The sequence below is a fragment of the Ursus americanus genome, chromosome 17, assembly GCF_024610735.1.
Source record: "Ursus americanus isolate L20-20 chromosome 17, mUrsAme1.1.p, whole genome shotgun sequence".
NCBI classification, from domain to species: Eukaryota; Metazoa; Chordata; class Mammalia; order Carnivora; family Ursidae; genus Ursus; species Ursus americanus.
Window position 1 is genome coordinate 48,969,522 of NC_142143.1, and position 22,195 is coordinate 48,991,716.

Here is a 22,195-nt window from a genome sequence, read left to right on the forward strand (position 1 = left end):
ATTCTCATTGTTATAATGAAGACCTTAAATGTGGATATAACCAAAAATTGTAATATAACTATATTGGATGGGTGAGGGGAGGGAAAAGAGGGATGTAAGAGAGTTAAAATAATAGGTTATCTAAAGTTAATGAATCAATAGCTGGAAACATGTAATATTATTTCAAAACGTGGATAAGATGTCAGCAGAGACAACAAGAAGGATTAAAAGTGACCATGCTTGGGGAATATGATAGAATGGGAAGAAGGGCCAAGATCTCTGTTTTATTATGTCTTTTAGCACTGTTGTACTTTTTAAATTTGTGTATACATTTTTTAATTTAAAAAATATTTTAAGGGGCACCTGGGTGGCTCAGTTGGTTAAGGGTCTGCGTTCGGCTCGGGTCATCATCCCAGGGTCCTGGGATAGAGTCCCACACTGGGCTCAGCAGGGAGTCTGCTTCTCCCTCTCCCTCTGTCACTCTCTCTCTCTCTCTGTCAAATAAATAAAAATTTTTAAAAATATATTTTAAGAAATATATCAAAGGCCAAGTTGCCACGAAATAATTGAGGTTCATAGGTATTAAGGAACTTTCTTAAGATGGTGGCAGGAAACAGGATGGCTAGGACTTACAGTGCTCCCTACTGGACTTGACTGATTCCATTAACGGCTCTAATTTTTCATGTCTTCTTGTAACCATCCCTTCTGGTAGGGCTTGCCTACACTGGTTCCAGATACGGTCATGTAACCTGCTTAATGCCAGAGTCAGTAACATATGAGACAAACAGAGGTATGAAGAGTACTTGCACATTTCCACTTTCTCTCCCCATCCCTGTTGACAGGCCAGCCAGGTGGAGGGGTGTGAGGGACACAGGAGAGCCCAGTGCCAGTAGTGGCCATATCAGAACAACCAGCCCCCAGCCAGCCCTCCAGCTGACCATGGACAGGTGGCCATAAGACATGTGGCACCATTGTGTAGGAAAAATGCTCTCTGAGTCTTAAACAATGAAAAGAAGGCAAGTGCTATTCACACTACTTTTTTACAGAGAAATAAGACAATCCATTCTCAATATTTGTAATGTTTTAAATGATAGCATACTAAATAAGTGTTTTACTTTTTTTTTCATTTCCCAATACATTTACAACAGACTGTAAGAGAGCTTTCCGTGTTTTAACCAAAATTTTTAAGAATCACAGAACAACTGGAATTTTCCCAGTTGATTATTAGTCACTTTGCATGGTTTCAGCTTACATGGTAATTTTCATGGTCTCATATGATCATGCAAAGTAAGGATTACTTGCATCTAATCTACAGATTAACATTGGGGCCCTCACGGGGCTCACGGGTCCGAGAGTCACATGTCACACGCAGTGTCCGGGTGAAAGTGGGAGGTTCTCACCTCCAGGGTTGCCTAGAGACACCTGCATATGTGCCCACTCAAGGTTTGTGGGCGATCTGTAGTTAAGGAAATGAACACTCAGAGTATTGACAAATGTCTAAAGATGATTTTCACAACTAAAGTGCAGACCGAAGCTAGTAAAAATGTTAAGTCTAAACGAGTCACAAGTAAATGACAGAGATGCCACTTCAGCCGACTGGTTTTCCTGCCCTGATGAAAGTATCTAAAGTAATATGAAAAGAAGATGGTAACAAACTAAAATGTATTTACAGAAAACAAATGCCATTGGAAGATGCAGAGAAAGCAGGCTGGAGATGCGAAGAACGGACTAATAGAACAAATTACATCATGTTGCATTAACGATTTTTTTTTATCATGTCTCAGCTTATGGTATTTGCTAGATTTTGTTTCAACAGGGAAGAACTACTTTTGTGTGCATGCGAGCCTATAAAGGGAAGGTGGAAATAACCGATTCAATAAACGTGGTCTATGGCAAACCACCAATGCCATGGCTGCTTTGACGAGGGTATTAGGGAAGAGAATGGATTCCACGAGAAGGTTACAGAAAGACCTCGGCACGTGAAAGTCGTCCCCGGCACTAATTTAAGCATGGACAAGCCTTCTCGCTAAGGGATTGAAGCTGGAAGTGCTACAGTCGGTCATTGGTGTGGTTAACTTTATAAATAAGACATGGAAATAGCGCCAATCTTCATAATACCTTACAGGGAGATAGACAATAGCTACGACAATATTTTACACTTGCTAGCTGCTTCACGGAAGGATTATCAATCTTAAAGCCAAGGTTGGTTTTTTTTTTGTTTGTTTTTTTAAGTTCCAAGTTTTCCAACATCTTCTGTGATGACAAGTGTCTGTTATAAGTGTGCTATCTAACCTTTGTCTTTAAAAAATATACTCAATCCCTTCCTTTTAGGCAAAAGTGACATCTCATCAATGAATAACTGCCTTTTAAGAGAAGTTCAAGTTTTGGACGGAGCATTTTGAAAATGGGTATTTGGAACTATTTCCATTTTTTATGTGATGTGTATTGACAAAAACGTGTCTTACCTTAAAGAGTATTTTACATCTGGACGCTTTAAAAACTTACAATCTGAATTTTAAAATCGGTTTTCAACTCTATTCAATGGATTTTTCACATTCGCTAAATAATTTTTTAAATATCTGAATAATTTGCAATAACACCTCATTGACATCTGGGAATATGAAGGTCTACTAACCAAAATTCCATAGATACCTTTGTACAACCAGTGGTTGGGATGTAAAACGTGAGTATCCCCATCCATCAGCGAGCCCATGGTGTGGCTTTCCATAGGGATGTCACTGCGGAATGTAGTTTTCAGTGATGTTAACCACTGAAGCAAGTATTTACAATAAATTGAATTTAGATCCAGACCTTCGAACGCTGCTTCCCCAAACTGTTAAACCTAAAATTTAAAACATTAGTGATGCATTCAAATCACACCACTTTCACTAAAAATATTACTTAAAATCTTAATATTTTAGTAAAAGCAAAAATATTTTTGGTACCATTAAAGTAACATTGAAGCAGTTTTTAAATATATGTTTTTGCATTTTTTATTCCATCTTGTAAAATTTTCCATCTTTGTGTATATTTTAGAACATGCATACTATATTACTATCGCGATGAATGTACACAATTTACAAGTAAGTGCCCACACTAGAGGGACCTGCCCAAGAATTTCCTATTTTTGGAGCCTTAGGACTGAAAAGTCGCCACTGAAGCACAAGGGCTTTGGAGACAAATGGCCCTGTCTTTGCCCTATATTCTTCTAGATATGTTATCATGGTGAAGCTATTTAACCTTTCTTATCTGTAAAATTAAGATAATAGTATTACCTACCTCAGGGGTCATCAACCAAACACCTATAGGACATAGGTAGGTTAAAAAAAAGTCATGTTTGGGGCGCCTGGGTGGCACAGCGGTTAAGCGTCTGCCTTTGGCTCAGGGCATGATCCCGGTGTTATGGGATCGAGCCCCACATCAGGCTTCTCCGCTGCGAGCCTGCTTCTTCCTCTCCCACTCCCCCTGCTTGTGTTCCCTCTCTCGCTGGCTGTCTCTATCTCTGTCGAATAAATAAATAAAATCTTTAATAAAAAAAAAAGTCATGTTTAAATTTATTTTCCTATTTTGGTAGAGACAAGGATACCAAAAATATTTGTCTGTTATAAGACACAACAAAACAGCATACATAGGAAGATAAATGGGAGTCCACAGGAAGCCCTGAGGCTCCTAGCAAAGCCAGAGTGTCATCTCCTCCAGCACTCAGCTCCTACTTGGCCCCGCCGGACAGCTACCCAGACTTGCCAGATTTCACCTCTATCAAAACAATCTGGAAATGGATTTTTATGTGGGATCTCCTGATTTTTAAATATTGGTAAACATATTTTTAAAAAGGAGTAGGCAAAAACAAAAACACAAACCCCACCTTCAGCCTGCAGTCTGTGACTTCTCTCTTACCCCAGAAGGTCGAGGTAATGAATTTTAAGAGTCTAGCATCTAATAAACACTGGGGCTGAGTGGGCAGTACTTGCTATCGCTCAGATTAAGCTCCTCGAAGGATCGTGAAGGGGAAGGAGGCTGGGGACAGGGGCATTGCCCAGGAGACAGATCTAGGTGGGTGTTAGAAGAAATGGTGGGGCAGGACAGAGAACATGAGAGAGGAGCGGAAATGAATTTCACCATCTGTTTCGTTTAGACCTGATTCTAGCTTTGTTCCATCTACTAAGACGGGTTATTCAAAGCGTCTGTCCTCGAGAGGAGCCCCAAATCGGCGGAGGGAGACCATGCATCAGTGCGATGAACTCGAGCAGCGAGGCGCAGACAGTGGTACTGGAGGTCCGTTTGTGCTGGGGGAGGAAAGGAGAGCGGCGGTGCACCTTCGCGCGGGCGATGCGGCGCCTGGCTTTGAAGGATGGCTCGAGCCCACCGCTCAGAAAAGGCAGGAAGGACATTTCAGGCAGGAAGTATGTGCCCCGGAACATGTGGCAGAAGGCTGAAGGGCTGGGGGCGGGGGGGGGGGGGGGAGGAAGGGGAGGGGGGAGAGGAGGCCGGGCGGGGGGGGGGGTAGCCTGACCGGGAAGGGCCTCTGTGGTTCCGGCTGCAGCCTGTTTGCTCCACATCCGAGAGCGGAGGCAGCCAAGTGATCGTTTCTCTGGCCGATCTTATTTTCCTCTCTTCTTCGTGAAATGCCACAGACTCCTCAAAACACGTGCTACGTCTCATCTCTAAACGAAGCCTTCCCTGACTCTGCCGCCCTCTCTGCTACCCCCCTTTCCTGTGGCAAAGTTCATCCTTCTCCCAGCCGAGCTCTCGTCATGCTTTGTCCACACTAACGTGTGCGCTCCGCAGCCCTCCGTGCCATTAGCTGCGTGTCTGTTTTCCCAACCACCTGCAGGCACCCAGTCTTACTCCGTTTGTGGGGTCCCGGGCCTCGCGCATGAAGGGCTCAATAAATGAGCATTGAGTGGACGAACCCTGACCCAAGTGAGATAAGCAGGAAACAGGAGAAGTAGAAAAAAATGTTTTGATGTTCTTACTTGGCAAAGTTTGTGATAGTACCCAGTGGGGAGAAGACTTGGCATTTGTAAAAGCTGACATGACCTGTAATACAGATTCGAATTCTGGGACTTCGTCCTAAGGAAGAAATCCCTGAGAGATTTGAGGAGACCTTTAAGTTTTTTCCCTCAAGTCTCCTTGCCTTTTCCCTAAGGGCATACATAGAAGCTTCGGGTGTAGAGAACCAGAAGCCCCACTGGCCATGTGTGGGGGAAAGGCCCCTCCTATGTAACTGGATGTAAAAAAAAAAGAAGAAGAAGAAAAGAAAGAAAGAAAATTTCTTTTAGACAGGCACACGATTTTGGCTGAAGTTCAGCCACATACCTATTCTAAGCTGAATTTGGGTATAACCCTAATAATTACAGTTACTCTTTAGAAAAAGAGCCCGAGAGGTTTACCTGGAGATTTTTTCCAGATGTAAGCAGGTATGTGAGAAGCGCAGTACTGAAGATGTAAACTGAATGAGGCCATTTCGTGCCCCGTGGTCTTCCCTCCAGTCGCGCGAATGCCAGGAGATGCTCCCCGGCAATCAGGAGGGTGACGCAGCACAGCCGTCTAACAGACACCAGATGCCTGGCTGGCTTCCGAGCTGTAGTGTGCAAGAGAAGGGGGGACGACACCAAGTTCGAAAGCCTTTGCAGATTTCAATCTGTCACGAACTGTAATCAAACAGATAAAACCTCTTTATTCCGTCAGTTCCGGGGCTAGGTCCCTCGTCCGCCCTGCACACCCGCTCTGGGTGTGGTGAGAGCCCTCAGGAATCTGTTCCCCGTCTTCAGTCTCTGACTGCAGCATCTCACTGACTTAGTGACATCGGTAAGGCCACCCCGTCGCCAGCCCCAGGGCTCTCCATCTTCCTAGATGAGAGGTTACTGCATCCGCTGTGCCAGAAATGGGGTATTTCCATCAAGCGCTTCTTCAGAATCACCTCTCTTCTTCCTTTTTTTAAAATTTGGATCCAGAATGTGGCTTATTGTGTGTGTGTGTGTGTGTGTGACTATGTGGTAGTTAGAAATCATTAGGAATATTAATGTTAGCCCTTAGGGGAAAAAAATTAAACTCTCCATCACTGAAGGATAAAAGAAATCAAGGCGTGCGATGATTAATTAAGCCCTGTCTGAAATCAGGCATTCATACTGCAGATTATATTTTGGAAGGATAAACTGCAATTAATTCGAAATAAATTATATAAACCACGTTTTTCTGCCTGTGTAAAACTTGCTGCTGAACTGTAGCCCAGTAGGCAGTCTCCTACTTGGGAGGCAGGGCAGTGCCAAGAAGGAAGCCTTTGAACGGACTTGGATTTCAATCTGGCCATGTTCTCGCTATGGAACTCGGGTTCATGGTTCTGAGCTTCAGTTCCACCATCTGCAAAATGGGGATAAGACTACCGACCTCCTATTAAAGAAAACGGATCAAGTACCTGACTCACAGAGATGACTTACTACACAGTATCATCAAGGGAAAAAGAAAGCCCATGGCGAGGCTGAGGACTTGGGAAGAAAGCTTCCGGCAACCACACTTTAACTCTTAACAACCATCTCCTGTGCTAATACAGACACTCTGCCTTACTTTGCTTTCTAGTTATTTCTGCAGCTTTCTACGCCTTCACCCGGTCGGTACAATGCTGAAGTAAGCACTCGGTCACTACTAGAGGACTTCCCTACTGCTCGTTCCTGAAAATCTGTCGGGTTCCGGGCCAGCCTGGATGATAACATGGGAGTTCATCTGCTGCGAGTGGCGGTAATGGATACTGCAGGGAGGGAAATAAGCTTGAAATAAGAATGAGGGTCCCAGCACCTGTAATCCAACAAGTTAGTGGGTTCTACAGCCAGCCTGAAAACTGGGAAAGTCCCATGTGGGCCCGAGGATCTGATTTCATTCCCAGATCTCGGGTCGTTCTGGCCTTCACCTGTGATGGTTCTGTGAAAGCCCGAGACTCGCCTGGCCGACTCTCGGGAGCTGCTTGGTCTAGAACCTCCGGTCATTGTCTGGCCAATCCTTTCCCAGGTTAGTCCAGGACGAGGCCAGCCTCTGGGAGCAAGTGGATGGGAAGTGGATTGCTAGAATATTCTTCCGTGGCACGTGGCACTTTTTCTCGTCCCACTTCAAAATGGCAACACTTCTATCATTTCTGTAATGCACAATAAACTTTAATCAGAAGTCAGTGCAGGTTTTTGTAAACCTGCCCCCAAGGACAAGTGTTAATTCAACCTTTCTCGTATGGCAGCATCACTTAGAATTCATTCCATTGTTAAGATCCGGGTAATGACAGCAGTTTTCTGACAAAATAATGCCACAATTCAAACACAGGGCCCCTTTGTAAAAAATCTCTTGATGGTTTAAAAAAAAAACCAAAAAACCCATGTTGATGATGATGGAAGTTAGAGGTACAAAGACACGGGGGAAAGGGCACATGTCAGTTTCTGCATGGAGACCTCTTCTCTAGTTCTTGGATTTGCTGCGCTGAGCCCGGCCACGGCGATCCTGCGGTTCTAGAGAGGCATGGGTGAGCGGCCCGGGTTCAGCCCGGAAAGACAAACCGGAGTGGAGGTGGTGCTGGTTGGTGAGGACAGGCCGGCGCTCCACAAGACACATGGGCAGCGAAGGACAGGAACAGCTGGAGAGGCGTGAAGCCTGGGGAAAACCGTCCGACCCATCTCTGTAGAAAGATGACCACCGACAACAAATCAAGGCATTTCTGAGTCATAAAGAAATGCTTTAAAAATTCATACTAATTGGGGCGCCTGGGTGGCACAGCGGTTAAGCGTCTGCCTTCGGCTCAGGGCGTGATCCTGGCGTTATGGGATCGAGCCCCACGTCAGGCTCCTCTGCTATGAGCCTGCTTCTTCCTCTCCCACTCCCCATGCTTGTGTTCCCTCTCTCGCTGGCTGTCTCTATCTCTGTCAAATAAATAAATAAAATCTTTAAAAGAAAAAAAAATTCATACTAATTGGCTTTCTCTCACTAAAAGTTCCGAGGCAATGGTTCTCAAACTAGCACAAGTACCATAATCCCATGGAGGGCTTGCTAAAACACAACTTGCTAAGGCTCCTCCCAGAATTTCTATTGCAGTGAGTCTGGGAGGGGGCCCGAGAATGTGTATTTGTAGCTAGTTCCCAGGCGCTACTGACGCTGTGGTCTAAGTCTAAGGTACACTATGTGACATCGCTGGCCTGTGGATTCCAGGATCCCAGGGCTAGGACTTAAAGAACTGGCTGAAAAGCAAAGTCTTCGCCACCTCGCCACCTCACTTTTCCTCCATAAAAGAAACAAGTCAACAAAACAAACCAAAACTTTGAAATGAAAGATTTCAACAACAAATAATCCTACACTGTAACTCTTTTGTACAGATGACTCTTGAAGGTGATTTCATCTGCGAGCAGTGAACACCTCACATATTTCCACCAACCCCTGACAAAAGTAGAAGTTTCATGGCAAATTATTTAACAGAAGCCGACGGTATCATTCCTACATTTTTATCCATGGAATGATCATGCCGGAGCTCCCCAAAGTCCGTATTTGAGCCCCCAAAACGTACACAAGCTGAAGACAGTGCTGAAGTGAAGGCCGAGTAATTCTGCAAATGTTGCCCTTTCCTCAATCTTTCAGATCCCTGGAGGACTTTCCTGGGGCCTGGGGAATGGAGAGTCGGACGACCGTATGATGAGAGCCCCTCTGTGCAAAGGCCACATCAGATAAAAGGTCCTCTCTGCAAACTACACACGTATCAGCTGGGAGGAGGCCAACAGGGCAGTCTGTGGCAAACTCCAATGGTCCATGTATCTGTGCTAAACATAATAGAAGTCTTCAGGAATCAGAGAAGAAAACATTTTTATAAAGAAATTTTATTGCATAATTTCTGTATACAATAAACATAGGAAAAGGGTTCTTTTAATGAAAATCTCATGACATTTTTCAAAAGTCTTGAATTGTTTGGAGAAAAATTATTACAAAGCTCTCTAAGACAAAAATATCTGACCTCAGAACAAATGATAATCCCTTTCATAATATCCCACATTTGAAGCAAGGCATTTCAATTCAATTAACATGGAGAGGCTTTTAAATTGCTATGTCATTTGCAGTAAGTATTTAAATGCATCTAAGAAGTGAAGAGTTTAAACATACAGAAATGTTCTCTAATACAATATATACTGCTGCTTTCTTCAGATCCATTCTGCATGACTATATGGATGTCCTTTTTACACACCAGCAAAAGCCTGCATCTCCTAACGGTACAGTAAGGGCTGAGTGCAGGGGGGAAAGTCCCGTGCATTTCCTATGTTAAATGGCACAACTCCCACAGATCACATACGCCTTGCCATATTGACGCAGTTCATTGCGCTCCATATCCTGCAAAAATAAATCTAGGGCTCGACAGCTGACATTATTGCTCACCAACGTTTTAGTAATATATTTCTTTAACATAAGACAGAAATATACTGAAAGTTGATACCACTTAAACTCAAAAGCAATCTGGAATTAAACCACATGCATATACCCCACGTTTTTTTGGTTTTTTTTTCAATGGATGTTACATTTTTCTTAAAGTTGATGCTGGAGAATGTAGTAGGGGAAAAACTGGCTTTCCTTGAAACAAAGACAAAGGATTAGAAAAGGAGTTTTTTGAGGGAAATGTTAAGCCCGATAATAAAAACGAGAGTTCAGAATCTCCGGGGAGAGGGGAGAAGGCCCTCCTTTCTCTTCCTTGTCTACCCCGACACAGTGGCTCGTGTCCAGCAGACCCCGGGGCAGGGTCCTATACGTAGCTGGGGCAATGTGAGAAGTGCTGCGTGGCCCAAAGGACGGATGGCCCGTGTGGCAGGGAAGTCCCGGGAGACCCCTTTCCTTAGCTGACCCCACATGGGATCCTTGGGTCTCTGAGAAATGAGGGGGCGCCCTGTGTGAGGTCGGTACGGGCTGCTAGGATGGGCTGGGTGCTGAGGGTGCCATGGTCTTATATGTTCTCAATTCCAGGGGGACCGCAGGGCCCGAGGTGAAACCGCTGGGAGCCAAGGAAGGAGAAGCATGACTTACCGGGCATCGTGAAGCTAGAGCATACGTGACAAAGAAGTCACCAGAATCTCAGGCAGGGCCTCCCCAGGAAGCCCGTGTAGACACGTGGAAGAATGTGGACATGACCACACGGCCGCTTTGATTTGTCACCTTTCATTTTAACTTCTCATTGTTTCCCATCGTAACACGGTCAAGTGTCCCTCTTTCTTATTTTTGTCTTGGTGCTTACAAGGAAAGATGTCAGTTTTCATAAGCTTTCAAAGATTTACAAAAGTAATATTTTTTAAAAACTACATTTCAGGATTAGCATTTGAGGCCACAAACACAGCACCCTCAAACCCGGCTCTGGCAACACCCTGTTGAAGAGCCGCTGTTCCTACCTGTGGAAACCTGACCGCGCACGATGACCTCCATCCCGCCAAGCCAAATGTTACACAGCAACGGAGCAGAGCTTCGCAGAGCAAAACCAGCCATATTGCTGCAAAGAGAAATTTCTGGCTCTTGGCCCAACTGTTTCCATACCAATCAGCTAAGTCAACCTTCTCTCTGCTTCTTTCCATTTCAAATGCTTGGGCTTCAGCCTTTGAGGCAATTAAAACCAGATCAGTTTAATTTTACGACGCTGATCTTAATTGCACAGCAATATAGTAATTTTGCCCTGAGAGTGTCCGTTGTTTTACAGATAATGTTAAGTCCCAATTCATACAGAAGGAGAGTAGGCATGGAGAGGCTAAATGGCTTGTCCCTTGTCACACAGCAGGGCGGGACTTGAGCTCCTAGTTCTATTTCAACCCCCAGCATCCTTCCAGAGGTCACCCGGACCTCTATGCACAAGATCTCCAGCTTCGGGCTCTGTCTGCGGAGTATCTTGTCGGCTCCTCTGCTCAGCCCTGGGTATTCGAATACCCGGGACTGCCTCCTTGGTCCTCTCTGCCCTCTCTTCTTTCTGCTGCCTCGCTGAGGGGCGTCGTCCCCGGTACTTTCTTTTCCACGGTGGGATGTACCGAAGCGCCCTCCCAGCCGCAGCTGGCACTAGGTGTGCAGGGACGGACTTCTGACCGGCCGCGGCAGGTGTTCTTCTCTGTGGACTTTGGACCAAGCGGGGCTCCGCAGTTTACAGTTGTCTTACATTCCAATGTTTTCAATGGAAAATGAAATAAAATAAAGGCCTGACCGTGAGGTAATGTTTACTTCTCCGCCCCAACACTCAGTGTAACCCCCTCCCCTCCAGATCTGGCAACAATTTAACATAAGGAAAGACTTTAGACCTTCACACCCTTTTAGTGAGAATAAACGACCTTAGCTCAAACTTTCCACGGAGCTGAGCGGTCTCCTAAGGCATCCGGCCGCCCGGTGGCAGGGAGGCCCGCACGAAAGCCTCGGGCCAGGTGTCTCGCCGGCCTTCTGCCCTGCGCTGGTGCCCCGCTCTCCCGGCGCCCACACCGGGCACCCTCTGCCTCTTAAGCACGGGGGGGGGGGGGGGGGAGTAGAGAAATCTCAGAAAGAAGCTATGTGCTCAAAGAAAATAGCGCCAAACGGTACTCAGGTGGCTTGGCCGAGAGGTTCAGCACGCGGGGCTCTCCGCCCGCTGAGGCTACCCGCGGTCCCCGCCTAGTCGATAGCGACAGACACCGCCGCCCGGGGCTCTGGCTAAGCGAAAGAAGAGAAATATCCTATAGCACAAAACTGCCCTTCGATTGTTTTGAAAAAATAGATCTAAGATAGACAATTCCGAGTATTTTTTGTTAACAAGCTGCGCGTTAAGTACACTCGCTCCGCGGCCTACAGCTCGGCTCTGCCGCCCGGGGCCGGGCCGCCCGCGGGGCTGAACGACAGCGACGCCGAATTTATGCAGTATCTCTTGCCGGTGGGACGCGGCCCGTCGTCGAAAATGTGCCCGAGGTGAGCGCCGCACTGCAAGAGAAGAGCGAACACGTAAGGGAGCGCGCACAGAGCAGGCTCTGCGCCGGACTCCGGGCCCGCGCTTTAGATGGACGGCCGGCCTGTAGAGACGCGGCGGAAAGCAGCACGGGCGACTTCTAATCCGCCTGTCCATAGCGGCGGCGATGGCTCCGCACCACATGCCGAGAATAAAAACCACGAGAACTGTGCATATCAGAGATCAGTGAGGAGCCACTGTGTGTTTTGATCTATGAAGTCTCTCAGCCAGCTGAAAAATGTCTGCAGTGATTTTATGAATTGAGTTGACCCTTGATCCCCCCTTGTAAGAAACACGGCAGAATAAAATCTCTCCCCCCTGGCATTCCTTTCGGCTTTGGATGGGTGGGTTTCAGATATGCAGAAGTCCACCGTAAAAGATACTGTGTAACTGGCCATGACGGAGGTGATGTTTGCTTTCATGGGCAGTAAAACTTAACATCAGACAAGCCCTGGATGTTCCGGGAGCCCGGCAAGTCGGTGGCCGGGCTCAACAGACAGATGTCACGGTTACCAGGGCTGCTAGTGTGGCGGGGAACTGCCCCTGGCCCGCACCGTCCTTCCGTTCTGGCGTCCAGCAGGTGGAGCGCCGCGGGCGTCTCTACCCAAGTGAGCTGCATTCCGTGGGGAAGGAATAAGCTCGGATCCGAGCTCCTGCCTATCCAAACACTCGGGAAGGAGAAGAGGCCCAGAATCCAGGCAGAAGCAGAAGGAGAGATGGTTGGCTAGGACGGTTTCAAAAGAAATCCAGCCCAGAGATAGTTTCTCCAGAAAGGCTGGCTCAGTGCATAAAACCTGCACTGAGCACTCCCATGCTGGGAACGACTCCAGGTGACAACCGTGTATGTCACACTGAGCCATCCTGCACCCTTTCTGAGCAGGGATGGGCCTGAGGGCTATGGAGACATTGGTGTATCATATTCAAACAGGCTGTGAAAACACATCATCTGTCATGTCACAGAGAAACCAAAGGCTGGGGCAAATAATTTCCATTCATTCATGTAACAAATATTTACGGAGCACCTGCTGCACGCCAGGCACTGTCTCAGACTCTGGAGACACAGGCAACAACCCCTGGACTCACGGAGCTGACACTGTAGCGGGAGAGACAGATAATACACAAAGAAGTAAGTCGACCGTGTAGGATGATAGGTAGGAATAAATGCTAAGGAGAGGGGAAAAAAGAGGAAGCGATACAAAGTGTCAGAGCTGGGGGCTGATATTGCAGGTAGGATGATGAGGGGCTAATCTCCTGGGGTGACTCTGGAATAAGAAGCCAAAGGAAGTGAAGGAGTGGGTATCAGAGGAGCATATTGAGCAGATGGAAGAGTCAAGATTTAGGGAAGGACATGAGAGAAAAGGACTATAGATGATTTATTAATTCCTCTCACCATGCTTGCTTGGTGTACAAAACCCTTAGAAATTACAGGGAAAGAGAGTAGGAACTGACATGGGAATTGGGCTAATGAACCAAATGGAGATGACAAGAGAGAAGTGAAGGACCATGCTCATTACAAGGGAAAGAACCAGAATCTCAGTTTCCCTATCCTCAGTGCTACACTCAGTTCCCTGGGGTCCTCTAGTTATTAATAAATGGCACAAATAGCAACTCTGACTATATGGCACTTCCATGTTAAAAGTGCATTCTTATTTTACTGCCAACATACTGTGTCAGCTTATTAAAGAACTAAAAGTGAACCCTGAACTGATTTGATCTATTGCCTGGAAAATATGAAACAGGCCTAAAAAACAAATCTTGCACTATTTTACCACATTCTATGCAGGTTTAGGTAATATCAAGGCTGACAGCTCAGATTGCTTTTCCTTTCTATAAACAATTGAGGCCAAATTTTCAGGCATCGGCAGCTAAGATGCACCAGTAAAAGTACATATGCTCACCCAATGGACACAGGAAAACACCTATTTCTGCCTGCCGAAGCAGTCAGCGTGCAGGCCAACAGGAACCAGGGCTCTCGGTGACCAGTGTGCACGCACAATTATCCATCTCACGTGCGGCTCCGCCTCTTTGATCACCTGGCATCTGAGTGGTGGGCTTGTCACATAAAAGCCCCAGATAGGTTTTCTGGTTTTGTGTTTTAATGAGAGAATACAGCTATCTGGACAAAATAAGTGACATTACTTTTATTAATCATCTCTTGGGCATATTTAGAAAATGGTTCTGTTTACCTTACTCCAAAAATAAAACACAGTAAGGATATACTTGAAGCTATTTAGGAGAATTTATACGGTCTTCATTTCCCAACTCCTCTTGAACAAATCCAACTTAGAGTAATGTAATCTGTTGAACCGAGTTGGTTATTGGGCTGTCGTTTCATTTGCGAAATCTGGAACTGCTGTTTTGCTTACACGGAAAGAAAAACACAGATTCTAGATGTTCCTAATCCGAAATGAAAAGGGAGGGGGACAAGGAAGAGAACTTACAGTTAGAAAGAGGCAACCAACATCATTGGCAAACGACCCTACGGACTGGGGATGGGGTAGGGAAATCCTCAGAAGAGGTGTGAGTCCCCTACAAATGATAGGGATAGCTTCATCATGCTTGCACAAGGTGTTCTGGAAGAATCACACCAGGCTCCGATAACTGAGGGAGGAGCACCATTTTCAAAACGGAGCCAGCTGTTCATTTATATCTGCGCCACCACATCCATGCCCACTCCAACGCCTGCAAAGCTGCAAAGCCATTTGTCTGCAGGAAGCCTAACCACGCAGCGCCATTTCTGCTTCCTCCCAGGGACACCCAGTCTCCCATAAAAGACTATTACCCGGTTTCTTTGAAAAGCGCACAGGCCCTGAAGGTTCCTCCCTGAGGGGAACGCACATGGAGCCCATTCTTTCCAGCTTCTACCCCTGGCCGAAGGCTGGGATGATGAATGGAAGTTGTCAGTGATGCATTATTTCTTCAGCCGCCTGCGAGCTCTGCCTCCCCAGCCCCAGCCAACTGGCAATGTGTTGGGATCGCAGCACACCTGGTTGTAACTGAAACAAACTGGCTGCCCGATGAAGAAATCTCTGAAACCTGCTGTTAATGATTTATTTCAGGGTAAAATCTTTGGTGTGCATTTTGAAAGTTGTCTTAAAATGGTTATGCATTTATTGTACAGGTAAGATAAAAAACTACAACTGAATATTTAAGCTCTCATTCTGAAAAAAGCCTGAGCTAATTGTTCAAAAGAAAATTCTAAAGTTCCCAGAGGAAGCCTTTATCACCTAAGCCTCCCCCTCAGAAAAGTTGGCAACTGAGGAACCTGCAAAGAACCAAAGGAAAAGACGCCTCCCTCCCCCAAAAAGTGATTGAACATCAAATTTAACATAATTCCTTAAAATCTGACTGCAATTCTCAATCGTGTGCATAAGAAACACAAATAGTGCATTCAAAGCAGTTACATATTTCCGCACTGATGTATTTCCAACTGTCCTAGAGGGTTTTCTCCCAGCTATTTCTAGGATGTTTTGGGCTTTATTATTGTCATTTTCTCTTAAGTGTTTGATCTACAAGATGAAGCAGTTTCAAAGCAGGGGCTTTTACACTTGGGCACATGGGGCAGGATGAGAAGGAGAAAAGAGTTTAAGAAGAAAAGCAATTTACTTTGCCAGTAGTATCCTGTTTTCTCCCACCGTTATTGAAGACACTTGTGTGTAAGTAGGGCTCTTTTCCTCTGTGCTTGTGATATTAATCTCTTGCCAAGGAAATGATTGTGAAGTCACCAGTTTAGCATTATGATTTTACTGAAAGATCAAGAAAGAGAGAGATGGGATGTGAGTCTGAAACCCTATTGTAACACATGGGTATCTTTAATCATCAGCAATATATGAGTTGTCGTCTGCAAAAGATTAATAAGGTTTGGGGTTTTACCAAAATCTGCTTAACTTTTGAAAAATACCGTGTATGGGTGGATATTTACCTTTCTGTTGATTTGGCTGCCTTAGAACAAATTAATAATGGCCTAAAACAAACTGAAGGGACTCTACCATAGATTTGAGCCAGTAATAGCAGCAGGCAAAAATAGACTCCAGCTCGCGTAAACTCAGGGATCTGATGGTTTCCTTAAAGATGATTACCAAAAGTTAAGTGATTTATTGGTCTCCCATTTGCTGCAGATGTAGAATTTTGATCTAAAGAGGGAAGAATTCTGCAAGTATTACCAGAAGGGACTTACTTCTCTAAACTTCGCTTAAACCATGCAACTCTTACCTCTTTGCACTGAATTTAACTCCTGACAAAGCACTACTTAATAGGCTCGGGTTGGAGGGTCAGGGAGAAGCTGTCAAACAATTATTCATAGTAGTCAGTGAAACTGGGACAGAAACAACATATTTTATCACTAGCTGAAAAGTGTAAATAAAACTTTAAAAAATTCTTTGTAACTGCAAATTGTTAGAAAATTGCCACAGCTGGGAGAAGATAACTAAAGTGGACAAATTTAAGATAAAGACCCTCTTTGAAAGAGATAACTAGAATACAGTTGTGCAATTCAGCGGGTAGAACAGGAAAAGCAAACAAATATGGTAGCAACAAAAATCAGAATGTAACAGGGCAACCTGTTTCCTAGACAAGCAGGAATCCTAACACAAGGGACTGAAGGATCTCCACCACCCTTGCTCGTTTTCTGTGCTGTTCACTTAAAGGTCAGGCAGCGTGCTAGGCTTCTGACACAGCAGTGCGTTTAGAAGGACCTGACTGCACTATTTCTCTGAAAAGTGATGACAGTATTGAATCAATCTTAGCTTTCTCAACAAAATCTTACTAAAGTATTATTACCTAAAGAAGTCATGGGACACATGGGAAAACTACAGAGTAGTATAAGGAGGTGGTAAGTTATGGCTCCCAACACATTTATAATTCCTACTCAAATATGAGGTCTAATTCACTGCGTAGCATGATCCATATCACAATTTTAAAAAGAAAGAAAGAAAGAAAGAAAGAAAGAAAGAAAGAAAGAAAGAAAGACCAGGGAAAGGAAAGGAAAGGAAAGGAAAGGAAAGGAAAGGAAAGGAAAGAAAAAGAAGAAGAATCCTCAATACTGGAGTAAGAATTAGGGAGGACCACAGACCAAAAAACAAAACAAAACAAAACAAAACACCAAGCAAGTAGGTTGAGCCAACTGGTTTGTCCATGGAAGCTCAGCTCATCTGTAGAAGGTGGCAATAAGAGGGTCTCCAGGTATAGACGCGCCATCTTTACCCCAAGGAAAGAAGTACTCCACGTAACACGTTCCACTGAGAACGTCTATGAGATGTCTAAAGCATCTAACAGATTCTTCATCAGACCAACCACATTGTTGCTACTCAGTCCAGAGAGAGGACAAGCCATGTGAATTCAAAATGCAGCAAGAATTTGAGAAAGAGGAGAAGCAGATCAGAGGCAAGTTTCCTACACCACTTCCCCCAAAAGGATGGGAGAAGCTGTGACTAGGGGAAGAGACTACATAAACTGAAAGAATAGAAGGTTAAAAAACAGATAAACTGATCTTGAAAAGGAGCATTAAGAATGAGAAACTAGGAAACAAAATACAAGTGTTTACTCAGTATGCAAACCATTCAGTCAGTTACTTTTTCCAAGTTGAGACGAAAAGGATAAATGAGAAAATGGAAAAGAAAAAAACTCAAGAAAAATGTAGAACAAAAGGAAAAGAAATGTGTGGATGAAACCCACAGAAAAGAAAGGAAGGAAGGAAGGAAGGCAGACAGACAGACAGATACCCAGCACACTTTGGTGAGCTATTACCACGCTCGCAAGGCAGACGCCCCCCACTCTGCCCACAGGGAGAAGACTCCAGCAAACATATCTTTCTCCAGTGCTGGAACCTGATTATTTTCCCCACGAAACTTACTACAGAGCATGTATTTTTACATATGCCTTAATAGAACAAATTTCCCTCCCTCTTCTCTTTAAATTTAAGACTTTTATTTAGGAAAGAGTTACATGCTTTCAAATGAGAAATAAAGGTGGTGGGGAAAGAAGCCAGAAGGGATAGGTCACTGTTAGTTCTTCACGCAACCATTCAGAAAGGACCCAAAGTACAGTAACAGTCACTGAGGCCTTTGACCGAAGGGCCGAGAGCTGCACCTGGTTTAGCTTATTAACATCTTTTATTAATGTGGCCCGATTTGGGCAACTTGTAGGCTTCATTTCTGTTTGGTTGCTGCATAATACCTTCATATTCGTGATGGTCTTTTTTTGAGTACTACTACTATTATCTCTGGTTGGCACAGAGAAAGGACCAAGTTTATATTGTGAATTTTAAGCATTAGTCACAGAGACATTAGAGAATAGGGCATTAAGGAAAGTGATTATCTTATGCCTCACTTTTTCTGTGCCTTTTTTTATTTGGTTCTCATGGGACTCATGTTTGAAAGTGGGTTCTGAACAAAAAGGAGGGTAGCAGTCATATAACAGCCCTAAGGCTGTTAAAACAAAAAGAAACTGTTAGTCTTAAAAGAGGTGTATTAAGTACTACGTACCTAAATTACATGTTACTATGTTCCATCCTACCCAGTTACTTTTTTGTCAAATATTTTTCATAATTAGTTTTTGTGGCAGTTATAAAAATATCAATTAAAATTCAGTTGAATTCAAACATAAATTGAATTAAATCAACTACTGGAGATCATAGGCTTTTTTGTTTTAACGTGACTCTTGATGGTCTATCTGTCTACCTATCTAAGCACCCTAGGGCTCTGGAGCTCAGTGTCCAAGTTCGAGTCTCAGCTCTGCCGCTTAAATCAATGTAGATTTACACAAGTGTAATTGTCCTTATTGTGTCTCAGTTTTCTCAACTAAAACATTAAGAAAAATGACAATATCTACCTCACAAGGTTATTGTGAGCGTTAACCAGGGCAGCTTTTAAAAACTGCTGGCGTTGAGGCCTCACACAGCCCAACTAAACGAGAATCTCTGGGGGTGAGATCCAGGATCAGAGATTTCCACTATCTTGCTCAGAAATTCATGTCTGAGGGGGCGCCTGGGTGGCGCAGTCGTTAAGCGTCTGCCTCCAGCTCAGGGCGTGATCCCGGCGTTCTGGGATCGAGCCCCACATCAGGCTCCTCCACTGGGAGCCTGCTTCTTCCTCTCCCACTTCCCCTGCTGTGCTCCCTCTCTCGCTGGCTGTCTCTGTCAAATAAATAAATAAAATCTTTAAAAAAAAAAAAAAGAAAGAAATTCATATCTGAGAAATAAGAGTGGACGGAAAATATGACCTAGATAAAATACGAAGTCTGCTTTTCAAGGGAGAGAGAAGTGCTCAGGCTTAGAGGACAGAAAACTCACCAGCTTTATTTAAAAAAAAGAAAAAGAAAACACAAATTCATCAGATGGTTAGGTTCTAACCAATCTCCCTCCCTACTTGGTAGTAAATATGCCACCTACTCCCTAAAACTCTCGTGCCTGATGAAGGGGGTTAAAGGGCAAGTAGAAGAATGTTGAGGGAGGCCCACGTGGCAGTCACTTTGCTATTTCAGCTGCCTGATGGTGCCCCCTTTACCTCTGATACGTGCAACAGACATCCCCCAACAAACTACTCCGTCCTATCAATGAATTTCAGGGCCACACTACTCGGACTTTACACTGCACTTACGTAAAGCAGATTAGAACAGGACTATCTACTCTAGAATGGAATGTGCAGTTGCTCCCGTTCTGTGTACAGGAGGGTCTGGCTATGTCTCTGAGTTTAAATACAAAAGACCCACAAGTTCAAGTCTCTTCATTGGCATGACAAATCAACTATCTTTGCCTCCTCAACACGTGCTCATTTTCTCCCCTAGAGCCGGCCCTACTTTGGTGAGAGCAGAGTGGTGGGAACTAATTGGAGCATCCTTGGAAACGAAGATCGGTCCATATACTAGGAGAAGAAGAGAAGGCGTTACCTCATCACGTAGCCTCACTCTGAGCTCATACAACCTACCACTGAACCTCCTCTTCCCACTGCCCATTCTCCCACCTCCCGCCTCACACCCACCGAGGGAAAGCTGTCTCTGGGGTCTTGCCCACCCGTGCTGGGGTCATTACAGCGGAACAACAGGTGCGCAGAACTGCAGGGAGAGGGGTATTCTCTAGACATCAGATTATACAAAGCCACATAACGAAATCTTCATATGCCCGAAGAATGGCCTGTTCCCTGCTATACTCAATCAACTGAAGATGATTCTTCCTATCATTCTTTTTTTTTTTTTTTAAATAGTGTTGAAGCCGATGACTGGCATTCAATTGGACTTGCTGAACACCTGAAGACTGAGATATCGTTACTTTATAGAGACTTCATTGCACTCGTCTGTCCCTTTTGTGATCAGTCTCTTGGCTTTAGTTGCTATATTTAGCACAACCAGGAGTCCCGAAAGTGTTTGCAATGCAGAGGGAGCAGCATAGCGGGTTTTTGGGTGGGGTTAACTGACCTGAGAGCAGCTCGTTTCCACCCTGTGCATCCCGTAGGAAAAGTCGTCAGTAAACGTGATTGCATCAGAACTGATCACATCGTGGAATGAAGGCCAGCCTGGGGCAGAGCAGCACCAGAACAAAACAGACAGGAGAGAGACAGCCTTGGGTTAGAATACAATTCTGAAGAGCTACTAAGCAGAGAATGAGAATCTTTAGTATATGAATCGTTCTTGACTTCTTCAACCTGAAAAAAAAAAAGGTCAAAAGCTGAAGGATAATATATTTCCTAAGAGTGCAACTCTTTTTTAAGAATAACTTTCTCCTCACATTCGGATCACAGTTGCATTGGGAGTTTATGTTTCAAGAAGCATTCTTAGACCACCCAGGAGTTTTCTAGAGTACCCCTGGATTTATAAAGCTCTCTCTTGCCACTTGGTCTTGTCTCTTATCTTCAGAGTCACTGGGCACTCACTCTGAGTCTTAACAGTGTGACATTCTCCAAAACACAATCCAATTGTGGATTTTTTTTTTAAGATTTATTTATTTGAGAGAGAGAGCGAGGGCGAGCACGGGGAGGGGCAGAGGAGAGAGACAGAAATCCTCAAACAGACTCCCTGTTGAGCATGGAGCCCGACACAGGGCTTGATCCCAGGACCCCGAGATCATGACCTGAGCCAAAACCAAGAGTCGGACACTCAACCAACTGAGCCACTTGGGTGCCCCCCCCTTTTATAAAGATTTATTTATTTTTTAAAGGATTTATTCATTACAATTTTTCTGGCTGTTAACTTTTCAACTTTCCATGCCCCTTTAGGAAGCATGTTTTTTCCGTACTTAGTTTGTATGGTTAAAATATTAAAAAAATGAGTATTCCATAGTTTCCATCTTAATCTAATAATTTCTCAGGACAGGGCTATCTGGAAAGCAGCTTCTATCTACTTTATAGGCAAGGGACTAGCTCACTTCCTAGAAGGAAGTCATAGGGCAGTGTTCTCCAGGCATCTCTAGGGAGCACCTCCTCTCAAATAGCATCTTGTTCCAATTTTCATTTATTTGAATGATTTTTAAAATATGCACACACAGCTTTAAGAAACTCAACGATAAGGACCATAAGATTGTACAAATGTTTATGAGTGTACAGTCAGGTTTTACGTTCAGTACTTCTAGGCATGTTTTTACATGTTTTCAGAAAATTTGTCGGGAGTTACTGAGCTGAAGCCCAAAATGATGGAAGAGGTGTGATGTGGCCGAACTGCTGGTACAATTCTTTTTTTTCTTTCAGAAGCCAAATTTATTCCTGTAGAAAGGAGGAAGCCCTTTAAAAACATGGTGCTTTGTGTTAATACACCAAATGAAAGAAAACAGAATGCAGACTTCAACAATATGATTTCCAGTTTCAAACAAATTAGCTCAGGCCAAGTTTTTATCAGAAACTCCCCCAAACCTCCCATCCCCCACTATGCAACAGTATAGCTTTCACAGTTGGTGCTGGATTCAACACCCAGAGCTGAAACACTTTCCAATTCCTTGATTTGAGTTCAAGATTGCTGCAAGTCACCAGGAAAACCTTAACTTTCTAGATATAAGATAACGTTCCTCAAAAAACAGTCACACCAAGACACACCAGTACTCTTAAGAAAACTTGTCTCTCCCTGTTTTCTAAATTCTAAAGACAATCTAAACATATCCTAGGCTATAACTATTGGTTTATGATGACTACTTGGCACTTTTAGATATTCTTCTTTGTTCAATGGCAGTAGTGCCAATGGCTAGAAAAGAGAGGGTTAAAGGTGATGTTTGAAGACATTGAAAAATAATTTAGCTATGAAAAGAAAGAGAACACTCTATATTTAAATCTCCATGTTATAACTCAT

General features: G+C 44.4%; 1 protein-coding gene across 3 annotated transcripts in view; it reads right to left on the bottom strand.

The window, feature by feature from the left end:
* Positions 1-8,804: 8,804 nt before the first annotated feature.
* The window catches only part of MSRB3 (methionine sulfoxide reductase B3), a 164,892-nt gene continuing 151,501 nt past the window's right edge, over positions 8,805-22,195 (bottom strand). For all 3 annotated transcript variants that reach the window (XM_045789655.2, XM_045789653.2, XM_045789654.2), the window contains 2 exons: positions 20,339-20,436; positions 8,805-11,904 (listed from right to left, as the gene is read on the bottom strand). In XM_045789655.2, coding sequence (XP_045645611.1) covers positions 11,773-11,904; positions 20,339-20,436 — 230 coding nt within the window. In that variant the 3' untranslated portion in view covers positions 8,805-11,772. The remainder of the gene's footprint in view (positions 11,905-20,338; positions 20,437-22,195) is intronic.